This window comes from Alligator mississippiensis, chromosome 1 (assembly GCF_030867095.1).
Source record: "Alligator mississippiensis isolate rAllMis1 chromosome 1, rAllMis1, whole genome shotgun sequence".
NCBI classification, from domain to species: Eukaryota; Metazoa; Chordata; order Crocodylia; family Alligatoridae; genus Alligator; species Alligator mississippiensis.
Genome location: NC_081824.1, coordinates 85,168,790 through 85,184,411, shown reverse-complemented (window position 1 = coordinate 85,184,411; position 15,622 = coordinate 85,168,790). Strand labels below are relative to the sequence as shown.

At 45.2% G+C, this 15,622-nt stretch overlaps 1 protein-coding gene across 3 annotated transcripts in view; it reads left to right on the top strand.

Moving 5' to 3' along the window:
• Window positions 1-15,622, top strand: part of FAXC (failed axon connections homolog, metaxin like GST domain containing) — a 67,536-nt gene that overhangs the window by 46,292 nt on the left and 5,622 nt on the right. Inside the window, exons 5-6 of one of the 3 annotated variants that reach the window (XR_002089939.2) lie at window positions 7,203-7,319; window positions 9,706-10,436. Coding sequence is in view for 2 of the 3 variants with exons in the window: in XM_059732220.1 (XP_059588203.1) it covers window positions 7,203-7,319; window positions 9,706-9,995 (407 nt within the window). In the remaining variant the exon portion in view is untranslated. Of the gene's footprint in view, window positions 1-7,202; window positions 7,320-9,705; window positions 13,650-15,622 lie in introns of those variants that run through there. The other 2 variants (XM_059732220.1, XM_006276070.3) reach the window with 2 other exon arrangements.

The window sequence follows — 15,622 nt, the reverse complement described above, 5'->3', positions numbered from 1 at the left end:
CTGGTGGGACAGAGGGGAGACAGGGGAGTTTAATCCCCCTCCCTGCCCCCGCTTCATCTGAGGCGCTGCCTAGGCTGGTGTCTGGCCACCCCACACCGCCCCCCCGGGACAAGCCTGGCAATGGCTGCTTTCCCATTCCCCCTTCAGGCACACCCTGGATGCGATCCCTGGAGGCCCAAGGGGGCGGTTAAACCCCAGGCTACGTGCCCGCCTTGCTTCCTCTCCTCCTCCTCCCCCTCCCCCCCCCCCCCCCCCCCCGGTCAGAATTCCTCCAGCCTTGCAGCTGTTGCCAAAGGGAAGGGAGGACTTGCTGCTTGCCTGAGCCACTGCAGGCATGTGGCTACATTTCCAGAATCAAAAGTGAATGTCTATTCACTTGCAAATCGGTTCAATCTACACAGGTTAGACTAACTTGCACAGATTGGATCAATACAGGCTTGGGCCTTTTGAATGTGTGCATTTAGCCTGTGAGACTTGCAGTGTAACCCAGTGGCCTGTTGCTGCGGGTGCAGTTGGGCTCCCCCTTTCCCTGCCATGAGTTTTCCCACTGGAGGTGAAACTGGAGGGACTTTGATTCTTAATCAGACTAACCCAGGGCAAGAGTAAGAGAATGAAAATGTTGCCCGAATGCTAATGCAAAGTGGCTTCTTATGCTGAGTTGATTTTGAGACTGTAATGCTTCAGACACATCAGATTAATTTGAAACTCCTTTTTGCACCACAAATATATGTGCTGAAGCAATGATAATTATTTTTAGCTCCAAAAGAGGTTTCGGAAAGAATAATCTGGCAGCTGCCTAATCTCAGTACACTAATCTGGACATTCCCAGTCATGTCATTTTTATCTTCATTTGTTCTATTAATTATTTTTTTCTTCTCTTTTTTTAGTTCTGTTTCAGCACCTCTTATAAAAATGCATATTGTACTAAGAACCCAGTACAGGTGACATGCGATTAAAAGTGCCCTGGTCAATTATGTCAATGATCTTGCTGTTTCTAAGGCATGAAAATCTTTTTCTTGCTTAGTTTGAAGCTTCAATTCACAGCTCACCTGGTGGCATAAGGCATCATTGGAAGATTGTGAAATACCCTTCTATACATGGATGGTGCTGTTAAATGTATAAAATAAGGCAAAAGAATTTTATGTAGCTCCTTTCCCATTCAAGGGGCACAGCTACACATTCATTAATGCACTTTAGGTAACGTGTATTTAATCTAGTACCTCCATTGTGAGGTACCAGAAAAATGTGCATTAGGTTATTTCAATGCCCATTAGCTAAAGAGTATGTTTTTTTTGTGATGCTTTAATTCACATTAAAATAGGCTAATACACATTAAAGCGCATGTGTAGACACTTCCAAGGTGTTCCAAAAAACTTCAGCGAGTCACATACCTAATTTTGGACATGAGCAGACAAATCCTTGGCTGGCACAAATCAGTTGGAGTTACAAAACCAGATTTGCATTATTGTTGAATCTCTTTTATTCAGAGCTTTCTTACTGGAATTTTCTCCCACTCTTTTTGAAAAGCATCATGTATCAAGCAATTTTGGCATTCAGGTCAGAGTACTAGACACTGGGGATGAATGATGAGTGCATCCCACGCCTTGGCTGCTGCCACTGCCACACACGTTCTACCTCAGCTGCTGTTGCTACTCCATGGTCTCTCTGCAGGCCCTGTTCTGGCACCAACTCTCCCATGGCACATGGGGCTGATGCCCTGCTCATCCTGCTCTAGTTATGCTCCTGGAAGGGGCCTCCCAAGTTATAAAGGCATCCCCTATGGTTGTAGCCAACCAGTTGTCCAGAAAGGTCTACAAGTCATTCGCTGTGATTCCTCTCACAAACCACAGCTACATAAGCAGCCTATGAAAAAATCAAACAAACAGGCCCCACACCCTGCCTTGGTGGTTTAATGGTAGGGAATATGCTCAGATGATCCTAAGAAGATGACTGTCTTGCATTACAGAGGAAAGCAAAAAAACCCATGGCCCTGCCAGTCTGACCCAGGGGAAGAATTCTTTCCTGCCCTGATCTGTCAGTAAGTTTGATGGAGTGCAGGAACAAAACCCTCCAGCCAGGTGCCTGAGTGGTTTCTAATACTGGCAGCAACACCAGAGCTCCTCAGTCACATTCCACCTCTGGCTCTGGCTAATGTCAAATGCTTCAGAGGTAGAAACCTCACCTGAAGCCATATAATACATAAATGGAGGGGAGGGGGAAGGCTTCTCAGCCCTGCAGGTGTCCGGCAGAAGCCCTGAATCATGAGATCAATGAGTTCTTTTACTTCCACATAGGTTATATCTAGAGCTTCCACATCAGAAGCAACTGAGTTGTCAGAGAGATGATGGAGTTAGTACGGTACTCCTTTCCTTGGATTTTTCTTTACCTTAGGGACTTAGATCATTGTCCAGTACCTTTTTCCTGCGGGAGGTTGGAGTGACGCAGCTTGGGCCAGAGGTAGGTTGGTATTGGGACCAGGCTGGTGTTGCTATGATTCCCCACCAGCTTGGACACAGCAAAGGTGAACCTCCCCATTTCCTCGCCACAGCCCAAGTGAAACCCCTCGCTGCAGAAGCTCTGCAAGCTGGATCCAGTGGTTCCACAGGCTGTAGGTCACTGACCGCCTAATTTATAACTCCCATTACAGCAGACTGATCTTTAATGTATTTTTCCTCACAGTGGCCTATCCTATGAGATAAAGAAGCACCAGTCCTATTTTACAGATGACGAGCTGAAACATGAAAAGATCCAACATTTAGGCACCACTGACATTCACAGAATCCCTGCATAACCTTGGGGACACTGAAGTTTCTGCTAGTAGGCATGGGCAAGCCTGCCTGAATCCTGACACGGCTGAGGAGCTCAGCACCCTCACCAGGCAGTCTAGAGTTCCTCCAGGTATCTTACCCATGGGACACCTGAGCCAAACAAATGAAAGAGATGGGTGTTACTGGCTGATCTGTGTCTCCTAATACAATGACTAGTGTGCTCAACTAAGGTGTGGAAGATCCATGTTTGGAAGCTGCATACGTCTCTGCACTTTCTAGGAGAGTGCCCAAGCCCCACCAGGCTTGTGTGTGGTGAATAGCTCCCTGGAAGCTGTTCCACTTCGTATAAATAATTAAATATTCCTTAGGGCAGAAAGAGAGAGGTTGACCCTCAAGTCGGGTGGCTAAGGCACTCTCAGGGGGGTATACCATTGCTGTAAGTCAGTGGGGACTTGAAAATCAGTCTCTATGATGAGTTCCCTAACCCCATAGGTTGTTGGGGATCTTTAGCTGGGTGTCATCTTTGGAGGAAAAGATTGATGTTTTGAGCACCTACCTCTAGGATTGGGTTCCTTGCCAAACATCTCAAGCAGAGTTAGAGGTCTAACTACCTTGGCATTTCTCATTGATTTGCTTCGGTGACCCTTTGTTTGAGTTGCTGGTTTCTATGAACCCCTTCTGTATGCACATAACTCTCCCTATACAATGTATGGGCAACTGGGTGCCTACCTTGGGCCTGAGGAATTTGCTAGGTGCCCAGGCCCTTAAAAGTTGGACATTTCAATGCCTAAGTCCCTGTGTGCCAAGTGAGTTACCCAAGTCACATAGGAAATCTGTGGCAGAGTAGGACATTGAACCTGGACCTCTTGAATGCCAGGGCACAACACCAATCCCAGTTCCTCTCTAGTCTGGGGTTGCATGGCAGCCTTAAAATGGATGTTGTAAGCAAAAGTTAGGTCCATAGTAAAGTTAACGTTGCCCCAAAGGAAACTCCTAAATCTGCAGTTGGAGAGGTTGAAAGGCTGGGAGGTGAAGCAAACAGGAACACTTGGTGACAGAATATCAGCCTGCACAAATGTACATTTCAGGATTGTTTTTGAAGCTGCAAATGAACAACACATGTTGGTGGGTGGCTCAATAGGCTGCTTAGCAGTTCTCAGTTGGCAGTGTGAATCAGGCACCCTGGCAGTGGTGTATTTTGATCAGGAGTATGAAAGTGGACAGGGTGGTGACTGAATTGGTTCAGGGACAGCACTTCATGCAGAGTGGAGTACACGGGTGTCGTGCACTGGGAGAATTCTGAACCCTCAATTGATTCCCTGTGGTGCTGCAGGATGGTCTCTCCTTTCATCAGACTCTTCCTGATCCTTGTGGAGGATTCCTTGCTACTTTGATTTTTAACTAAGGTCCTGAAGGAAGAAGATCCTAGAGAAATTCTGGATGTTTGATGATTTCTTGCCATCCTTTAAAGGCAGATGGTGACTTGAAGTATGGCCCTGAATAGAGCGGTGGGAAAGTGTTTCCCTGGGAGGCAGAGTGTCTCAGACCCTTGTCTGCAATGTAATTTGATGCTGGTTTGTACCAGCAGCAAATTATGACATGACTCCCGCTGGCTAGGCTGCTCACAAAGCACATCGGGGATTTCTGCTTACTCCTGTGCTTCTGGACACAGCGTTCAAGTTGGTCATACAGGAGACCAAGGGCTAGGTCACAGTCATGCTGGTAGGCCAAATATTGAATTTTTAGGGAACCCTGGGAACAGACATGCAGGAAACCCTATTTCCTTCCCCACTCAGTCTAGCTTGTGCCTTCTCTGAATAGATCCTGAATAGATGCCTGAAGAGATCAGCTGAGGTCATCCCCTCTTGAGCTAGGAGTTGGATGAATAAATTTACCACTATCACTTTTAAAGAGCATGTTATCTCTGATTGTCCTACTGTTCTGGACTTGAGTCTCGAACTCAGTTATATTGCCTCAAGTGCCTGATGTTAAAATGGGATTTTAATTCAAAATATACCGTTTTCATTTGGGGAGCAATTTTTTGAGATTTGCATGAGAGAATTAAGGAGCTGACACTGTAATTACCACAAACACACTTGCAACATTTATTCGCTGTCAGATGGATTCTTTACCTGAACATCCTATTCAGACCAGGGGGTTGCCTGACTATGAAAAAGCAGGAAAATGTTGCACAATTTTGATACTATTATTGTTATTGCTGTTGTTATTGCTATTGTTGTTGATGTTATTGTTATTATTGCCTTTTTACAGGGAGTTATCATTATCACACATTCATAGTGCTGCTTTGCTATGATTTAGTACCACAGAGAAGTAAGCTGTAGAATTTTGGAAAACACTCTGTTGCGTTGCTGTGCAGCATTGCTGAAATTGTATAATAAACCTGAAGTTAGAAGACCCAGCAAATCCAAACCAATTTAAATCAAATCCATGAAGACCATCCCCAAGTGGTGGGGTAAATGGATTTGAAAGATTCAATTAGAGACAATATTTCACAGGGTTTATAGCATTTAAGGCCGGAAGGGAGCATTAGATTATCTAGGCTGACCTTGAAAATATGGGAATGGCTCATAAAATAGTGTGCAGGGAGATACTTCTCTCCGTATTGTGCTGTATGTGTATGCGTGCTCTGAAGCAAGCTCATGCTAGATGGACCTTTGCTAATGGCGACTTTGAACTGCTGTGTAAAATAAATCTTCTTTCCTACCATATTTATTAGTATTGTGGTAGCATCCAAGGTTTCCTATCATGGGTCAGCACCACACTGTTCTAGCCACAGTACAAACACAAAATGAAAAAGACAGCTCTGTCAGGAAGAGCTTGCAACCTAAGGCAGTGGTTCCCAACCCATAGCTTGTAGGCACCAGGCTGCCTATAAGACCTGCCAATATTGCTTGCAGCCACAGGAAATTAAAAAGTTAAAACTGAGGTTGACAGGGAGAGCAAAGTATGATGCTGCAGCTTGTTACATGCTCAGTGCTGTTGCCCGTGGGTCAGATTCCTTAGATCAGGGGAACTACTGATCTAAGGAATCTGATTTTCATATATGATTCTCATTTCACTTGCATAAGAAGTTGATAATAAAATGGCCAGTTTGGTACACCCTGGAAGAGGGGGAAATGTATCACAGCACTGATCCAAAAGTATTTTAGCTTTACCCAGTTCTCTCTGCCCAATGTACAGGACTGGCAGAGAAGAAAGGGGTGAGTAGAGCTGGCAGTTCATAACTATAGCATTGATCAGTTGTCAATTAGCTTTTCAACTGGTTTTGTGAAATGAGTTGGTGATGTGGGTTTCCTTTCTAGCAAACTAGTGTTCACATAACTCAGACGACTATCATTGTTGTACTCGTGCTGGCAATCTCTGCTACGAGGTCAAATGACTGAATGAGACCCTGTTATGCTCCCTCGTTTTGAACCCAAGATGGCAGTGTGCATCTGGGACAGCCTGGGAACTTTGCATTGGTTGTGTACACACCTACCATTGCTGAAGATGAAAAAGTGGAGTTCAGACCCCAGGACTGTTTTTCTGGCCTCTTTTAGAAGTAGTTCAGATTGCTTTAAAATTCTAGGATGAAACTGGGTATTATTTCTGAGATCTATTAGCCATGGCTAGGGCCTTTGTAAACTTGCAAATGTGAAAAGGTACTTTGCAAACTTCCTTACAGCCCCTGCATGGGCATCCTAGTCTAGAACTGCACCAGATACCTGGCTATCCAGTCCTAGGCCTCTCTCAGGCAGAGCAGGCCAGTGTTATTGAATCATGTTATGGTTTGCATTTGGATGACTTTGAGCAAGTCCTTAGCGGAGGCCATCATTCATTTTCATTGTAATCTGAGGGGAAGACCTGAAACCAGATCTCTGCTAGCAAGAGGCCCATTGGGCTACCAGCTTCCTTCCATCAAGATAGTCATCCTGGTGCAAATTTATTTTTTTCCAGAAAGAGGAAATCATACCTCCAGTGCCCTATTACTAGCATAAAAGGCCTTGAACACATCAAAACAGGTAATTTTTTTATCCTCTGAATGACATGGTGGATTGCTCTGCCCAGTATGCCAGAGAGGCAGAGAGAAGAGGTGTAAGTCATGTTGGTGGTTCTGTAACTGTATAATTTAATTGGCACGCAGATGGAGAAGCTGCAGTGGTGAATTCTTTCCCAAAGAATCCTGGGAATTCTGTAGAATTATCATAGAATTATCAAAATTTGCTCTGAGATCTGGCTATAAATCAGCCCACATGCAGTTGCTAAGGCATAGGCTCCAGACATTGATTTATTTTTTTTAGAGTATACAGGTGGCCAACCAAGTAATTTCAAGAAGAAGTATTTTTGAAAGGTGCAGCCAGTGATTTGACTGGTATTTATATGTGGGGAAGTTATGTGAAGGTCTGTAAATGTTTGGTGTTTTGCCATCTGCAGGTGACAAGAAGTACATCATGGGACCAAAGCTTTCCACTGTTGATGCCACTGTCTTTGGTCATCTAGCACAAGCAATGTGGACATTGCCAGGCACAAGGCCTGAGAGACTAATCAAAGGTAAGAAAATCTTAGATGCAAGTACCGTTCATTTGTCAAAAGTCCCTCCACAGCATTCTTCACTTGCAGGTCTGGAGCAGGCTTTAAGGAAGATCTCATTGCAATACTTGCAGGAAGACACTTTCAGGTTCACAGAATATTTGGAAGCAGGAGGAGTGCTTAATATTCTACAAGACTGTTCTAGCCTTTGCTGTTGCACTTATCTTCTTCAAGGTCACTCTATGCTCTGAGCCAGATGCAGACTACAGGGCTTTTCATAAGCTGGTTCTAGCCTGGGGTGGCAGTTCTGGTATAGAGTGAAGGCTTCCACATGGGGTGGCGGCAGAGGAGGTAGGGAAAGTGACTGTAGGCCAAGCAGCCGCTAGCGGCAGCAACAGTATCGGTGATGGATCAAATGACTGCAGGGCTAATGGGGCTATCTCTGTCTGCTTGCCATCCTGTCACCAAGGGCCACATCCATTAGGGCTCAAGAACCCTGCTTTCTACAGCAAGCCATGCCCCCAACTTCCCTAGTCCACCAGTAGCCCAGCAGGTCAAGTGAAGCAGCTCTGAGGGGTGTATGTTTGACATCCCTCATCTACAATGTTTTTTTCTATGCCAATTCTCATTCACTTTCTTCTTTAAGTTTTTCTTACTAGTTTTTCCTATTGCCATTCTTGGTAATTTATACTACATCTTTCTGTTTAAAGAAACGTGGTCTTTGTTTTGTTAGTTGATTTTGTTAATAATTTATTAATAGTTAATGCTTTTATTAATTTATTTTAGTTCAGTTTCATGAGTTATTAATTTATTAATAGGTACAAAGTAATTAATGTTTTCAAGCATTTGAAAGGGAAAACACAATGGGCCATATTCTGCCACTCTCGTACTGGGTACTGTCCTAGTATCAGTTGAAACAAGAGCCTCAATTATTGCTGAAGATACGGAAGAGGAGAGATCCAAGCTTGACTTTTCAGATGTCACAGTGAGTGTGTACACATAATTAGGGGGAAAAAAAAAATCTTCTACTTGTAAACTGAGCATATTTGGTCTTAATGGATTAATGCCATATTAGCTGAAATCCAATTACCTACCAAAATAATCAGATAGAAACTCCCATCGTATGCATCACCCACACTGCAGTGTGGCCCTTGATAACCACAGAGCTGATTAGGGTCAGGTGATAACACATTGTCCAAAATAAATGGATGCATTTGTTATTTAGTGCTTCATTGAAGTGTTTATATCTTCACCCTAAATGCACCCACCCATACATACATATACTTACTAGTTTAAAAATGTGCTGAAGTGATCATATACAAGCCTGTTAAATTTATCTTGTGAGCAATGCTGCCATCTGGTGGTTGAAAATCAAAACTTTCTCCAATTACACCTGAAGAAAGTCTTGCATTCGAAAGTTTGTCCAACATTATCAATGCCACGTAGCTGGTCCAATAAAAGATATCACCCTAAGAAGTACTGGCCTCTCCAATTACACTTCATTTTAGTGTGCCAGGTTTCTGCCAAATCTGTAACACAAGGGTTGGCAGCATTTTTGGGTAGAATGCCAAAAGTACCCACAACCTCGACTTGTGAGATGTTGGCATTCCAGGGATGGATGGCTGGGGAACTGTAAGAAGCCTAATCCTTGTTGTGGCAGCAGAGCCCTGGCCCCTGGTTCGCCATCTGCCCCGAGGCACGCATACACACTTAGACCCCGGTGCAGCTGCTTGCAGCCTCCTGGCTGCCTGCCACAGCTGGCCCAGGCTCTGGGCAGGCCTTTGCTGCCCACCATGGAGCATGGGCTGCTCATGGCAGGTGGTGGGGAAGCTGCAAGCTGCTGTACCAGGGTCTGCAGAATCCTGGCCCAGCTTATTGCTAGCAGCAGGTGCACCTGCACATCAAGGCCCATGGCATGGGGGGGGCTGGGGATGTACTGCTGCAACAAGGATTGGGCCCCTTGCAGCTCCCCCACTGTCCACCCCAAGGAGTGCGTGCCAAGCAAAATGCCTTTGTGTACCATGCTCTGGCACAGGTATTGGGGGTTGCCTACCCCTGCTATAACAGTTTTTTGGTGATCAGTTTTTAAAGTAGTCATTCTCTTCTCTAGAGTCACCTTTTAAAAAATTAATTGTGGTTTGGTAATACAGTTACATCCATCCATAATTTTTTTCACATTGATCCTTGCTTTTTACAGGTAAGTAATCATAGATCTTCTAAATTCTATTGAACTTGTAAACAGTACCGTTAAGATGCTTGATTACAGCTTAGGCTTTTGGAGAGAGGTTTTTACTTGCTACCTTATTTATTTCGCTCAAGAGAGCTCCCTTGGATTTCCTTGGTAGCGAATGTATCTAAGGATGAGTCCCTAGATGCACTAACACTGGCTTTTTTCACTATGTTGCAGGTGAACTCATTAATCTTGCTATGTACTGTGAAAGGATAAGAAGGAAATTCTGGCCCGAGTGGCACCATGATGATGATAATACCCTGTATGAATCTGAGGAAAGTAGTGAAATGAGCAAGGCTCAGACTCCATTGCAGGACTTCAGCTTTTACTCAAGGACAGAAACATTTGATGAGGAAGGCACAGAGAACAGTATTTCCCATACCCCCGACACGGATTACACTGGTCACTCTCTCTTTGATTCTGACGTGGACATGGATGACTACAGAGATCATGAACAATGCAAGTGAGACATACAGATGCCTCCCCTTTTCTATCAGAAATGCCACCTCTTGGGATGGTTTGATCTTTCCCGAGGTTCTGAAGAGGTTAATGCCAGTTTGGAAGAAATCATTGTGCTTGACATGGGTGTCACATGCTACCTGGACAATGTCCTCCTTATTTCATTTTGTAAAACCATTTAGATGGAACTAAGGTAAACAATTAAAAAAATATAGGCCAACAAGAGGTCCAGAGCATCACAGGATTTTTAGAGCTACAGTGTGCTCTCACCAAAAAAATAAAACAGATTTCAGAATCATGTGAGCAGACTCTGCAGCAGGTGGAAGAGACCCTGCAGCAGGTGGAGAGAGTTTGTGAGAGCTGGTTTGTGTTCAAGGTCCTGTCTTCATGCATAAAAGTTGAAGATGGAAAGGGAAGAGAGGTTACAGGAATTCCTCTCTCTCTCCGTGGTAAGAAATGATCGTGCTGTACTGACACAGTAGTACAGCAGGGGAGCTTCAATCACTGGCTTGAACTTTGGGTGTATATAATATGGGTGTGTGTGCACATGCAGGAAATGAGTAGGTGTCTGGTTGCCAGTAGATTCAGAGATGGTCAGTCATTAAAGACGAGGAAAAGATGTTTATGCCAAAAACAACTTCTATTGTTCCTGTTCTTTACAAGAGCTCGCATCTCCTAGGTTCATAACTTTTTGGTCTAAATGGAAATTGTCCAAATATTTTAGCTCAGGGCTGTTGAACTTCTAAGTAACTGGGGGCCAAACACCCTGGAGGCCACACCAGCAGGGGCTACATGCCTGTGGGATGCCCCAGGGCAAACCAGAGGCTGCATGCCATGGAGATGCACCCCTGCTGCCCTGCACACCTGTGCAGGCAGGCATCCCGTTGCCACTGTGCCACATGCCTATGTGGTTGCCTCCTCTGTACTCCCCCACTGTACCACGTGCCCGCATAGGCGTCTCCCCCCAACAACTCCCTTTATTGCTGTACCACATGCCCTTGCATGTCATAGCCTCACCATCTGCTTCCTGCGCTGTATCATGCTGCCCTGCTCCCTGTGGTGGAGTCAGGAAGTAGAAGCCAGAGGAGGGAGGAGGAGCCCAGAGACCGTGAATGCTGTTGCATTTGGAGCTTTAGGGAGACTTGTGGAAGATGGGAGCCTGGGAGCCACAACTTAACCCCTAGCAGACCATGTGTGGTCTGAAAGCTGGCAGTTGGATAGCACAGTTAGCTCATTACCAAATATTTCCCAGAAGTTCATTTGGAAGGTCAGGCATATACTAGGTCCATCTAAATTCACTCTACAGTTCTGTCTGGATTAGGTGTTCTTTTTCTCTTCCTGCCACAGATTATTGTCAGATAGGCTAGGCATTATTACACAGCTGTGGTGTGTCACCCAAAGCCAGCTGTATTGCAGAGCTGGACGTTTTAATCTCTCTCTTTGTGCATCAGATGGTAAAGTTTGCAAATCACTTGAAAGGGCTTTAGGGTGTGAGATGCTGTGTAAACCCATAATATTGGACTAGATGCTCAGAAATTGGACTAGATTCTCTCCTGCCTATGCAGGGGGTTGGACTCAACAATCTATTGAGGTCCCTTCCGACCCTAACATATATGAAATACAAGGTTGCCACTTGGCTTGACTAGGGGAAGCCTCTGCTTTGTTTGTAATGGCTCCTAAGGGAGCATGAAACACTCCCTAAAGCCAGCTGTTTGGAAACAGATAACATACAGCCAGCTGTGCCAGTTCTGTACCCAGTGGGGATTCTCTTACACCAGAGAGGAACACCCAGATTCTCTTTTGGCCATTTTTACATCCTTTTGTGCTAGCAAGGTTGAGACTCTGTTCATCACTATAAACTTTAGTAGCTTGAAACACAAACCAGTTTCTTTGCAGTAAAGTTTTTACCTCCCTAGCTTAGGGACTCACAGAAGTATCTGGAGTTAAACCCCAGTTTTTTTTAAATCGTGCATATGCACTTATCTTTCAACATGTGAGGATTCCAAATGAATTCAGTGGAAGTACTCACCTACGTGAAGTTGTGTGTGTATATAATTGGTTGTTCACATTCATTAACTGATTTCACACAGAGAAAAAGCATGGGGAATAAAGAATATCATGGTCTTTGTAAACATGCTTAAGCGAAATCCAATTCTGAGCCTACAAACTGTGACAGTATCCTTTAAAAATATTTTACGTGTGGCTCTCTGCGTGCTTTAAGAAAAAAATGTAATGTGAAGCAACAACACTGTGATATTTTTACTAATGCAGCTTCCTGTATCCTGCATTCTGAACAGCTAAGAGTAGAAGGGGCACGTGAGGACTTTTAATCTCATTAGTGGTTCTTTTTATGGTCAGAATTTGAAACAAGGAGTTTCCCAGGGCTTTAGAAGAAATCCATCCTTTTCGAGATGTTCTCACCGATTTACAAAGAGATGTCTAACTAGGAAAATGTTTGTTTTACGGAATCTCAGAGCTGGCTATGGGCCTGGAATGGGGTGCAGCTTACACTAGGAAAAACACTCCTGGCAGCTGCTCTTTGTGTTTTGTTGGGAGCTATTACTGATGCCTTGCATACCATGGCGTGTGTATGGTTTTGTGTTTGTTTTAGAACAGAGCCTGCACGTTCCCCTGCAGTCATGCTTCTGTCAATTTTATCTCCCACCTGATACAGAAGTATCATTTGTGAAATGAATATGATCAATAGCTGAATCATAGATGAAGAGGAGGAAGATGCCGTCTGAATATTTAGGAGCCAAGTTAGCAAGCCAAGCACAAAAATAGGGTGCAAAGCAGTAAAGCCTTGGGACTGAAAGTACAGCTATGACAAAGATGCTTTTGAAACTTCCCAGATAATTTAACCCAGGTATTACCTGATGGAATTCAGGGATTGATATTGGACAAAAAGAGTCGCATAGGACAGGCAACTTCATTTCTTAAAAATGTCAATGTGGTAGGGACCCTAGTGTCCATGTCCTATTTTTTCATATATAGACTTAGTCAGGAGCTTAAATTTGCAGACCTAGGATAGGGACAGAAATTACACATAAATCAGTATAAGCAATCAGAAACCGATTCAAATCTGTAACACAACAGAAGTTCAGCTTTCAAAATGGCTAAAACCCATTTAAGATAAATGTGGATGGATGTATTGTCAGACTTAACTGATTTAGGTTAAATTGTTTTACTGAGCTTCTGTCCCAGATCCCCTCCAGATTCAAGTTAACTCACAGTCCCCCAGGATCCCAGGATGCTTTGCATCTGCCCCACTAACCCTTCCTTGCAAGGTGGGTGGGCTGGCATTGGCCCAAGCTGATTGCTTGAGCTGAGCAGGGTGGCATGTTCTAATGCCCCCACCCTGCCCCACTTCTGGTCTAAGCTACCGCAGGCATGTGGCTGCATTTCTGGAATCAAAAGTGAATGTCTGTTCATTTGCTTAGACTAACCAGCAAAGATTGAATTGAATCATCCTTGAGCTTTTTGAATGTCTGGACTTAGCCTTAGTGTCCACAGATGGCAACTAGGGGTGTATCAAATAGAGATTCTGGGGACTGATACCGATGGCCGATTTTGAAGGAAATATATTGGCTGATACTGATTCAATTTCCAATACAGCTGCATGCAGCTGGTAAGTCTGTTGTGGTGGATGGGGGGGGGGGAGGAAGGGGCGTGGGAGGGCAGATCAAGGCCCCTGCAGTGAGCACAGGGCAGGGCGCGGGACAGAGCCGTGGCTCATCTGGGTCCCACTACTGTATGCACCCTGAGAGGGCATGGGGGGCATGTGCCCTCAGATCTAAGCAAGGGGGACGTGGTGGGCTGCCTCTGTGGGCTAGGACTTGGACTGCACTGGGCTCTTCCCACTGTGTTGGCAGGACACACACACACACACACACATATATGACTGTGCCAGGCTGCTCTCGGGGCAGGTGGTGGTGGCACTGGGAGGGAGGTTATGGGGGGGGGCTGTAGCCACCCTAAATTTTGTCATAGCCCCCCTATAGCCCCCTCCAAGCGCCACTGTCTGCCCCAAATGCAGCCCGAGCACAGACCCCTTGCGCCAGGAAGAGCCTGGCACAGCCCAGCCCCAGCTCCAGCCCTTAGTGGCATCCTCCACACACTGCCGCCTCCTGTGCCCTCCCAAGGTGCACACAGCAGCGGGAACTGCCCTCCCTGCCCTGCCCCCCCCAGATGAGCCACAGCTCTGTCCTGTGTCCTGCCCCGGCTAGGCAGTGCTGGCCCCAGCCCCAACCCACTCCCTCCCTCACCATAGGGGGCGTTGATCTGCCTCCCTATGCCCCTTCCTTCCCCCTTCCCCTTTTACCACAACAGACTTACCAGCTGCACGCAGCTCTCCAAACTGCTGGGCTGTGCTGCTTGCTGCCTATGTGCTGCGCTGCAGCTGCATGCAAGCATGGGCATTTATCGGCCAAATAATCGGCCACATCAGGCCAATTTCCGATACAATCCATTTTCTTTATGTGGTGTTGATCCAATATCAAACTGATGTATTGGCGCACCTCTCCTGGCAACAGATGTGCCATAGCTACAGGCTACTCCTGTTAAAAAAGGAACCTGAGATAGAAGCCAGTCCATCTAGGCTGATAAATCTGCAGTGTCAAAAACTGAAAGTACTCACTCTACCCAATGGGCAGCAAAGTTCCCCTGCTCTATGCACAAGGTCTCCTGATTTCACATTGCAAACAACAGTAGCTAATGAAATCAGTGGAATGACAATGGTGTCAAGCCAGCAGATTAGCATCCTATTCTCCATGTTGTTAGGGACTACAAAAGCTGCCTACTCCCAGTGCTCACACCTATGTGAACAGAATCTCTCTCATGATTGCACAATGTATTTTGTAGTGTGAAATGGCATAAAACATCAGAATGGCGAATGAAAATTGATTATTTTCACAGTCTTCCCAGTTCCAGGGAGAGTGAAAAATAAGAATATGCCAGAACCTTTCCTTCTGAATAGCTGGGATACTAACAGATTTTTACATTTTCCCCCTCTCTCTTTTGTGAATTCTTCCATATTTTGATGCTTCTTTTGATGCTTCACTTTAGAAAGGTCATATCAGGAAATTCATTAGAAATCCTTTGACAAGCACTGTCTGGCAATAATCTTTAGATGTTACAGTGGAATCTGGATAGTTCATAAGGTTAAGTCCCTTAAACCTGGAATCCCTTCCAGGTTAAGGGTTTGGAAACCAACTGGCTAACACAGCTGTACAGGATTGCTGTGGTGCTCCAGTTGAGTGGAGAAATGGCACCCTTTGAAGTAAAAGCTACAGCAAACAGGTCCACAGTTTTTCCTTCACATGGCAACCCACTGAATTACAGGGGTTGTGAACCACCCAGATACAAGAGATCCAGGTTCTATTGCAGAGGAGCGAGAATTGGAGAAGGAAGGGGGTTCAGCTAAATGGTCTACTCTGGACATTTCCAGCAGTTAAAATGCTGGTATACAGAGGAAGGCAAACAGGGCGGGGAGAAAGGGCCCGGTTCTGGAACTCAAAGAGTATGTGAACACTCCTTACCTGTGCAGGAACCTCCGCCCCCTTTGCCATCAGTATCTTAAATCCTGCCCTTGTTAGTGCAGTGTAAACCTGGAATGCTTTCAGTTAAGTACATGTAC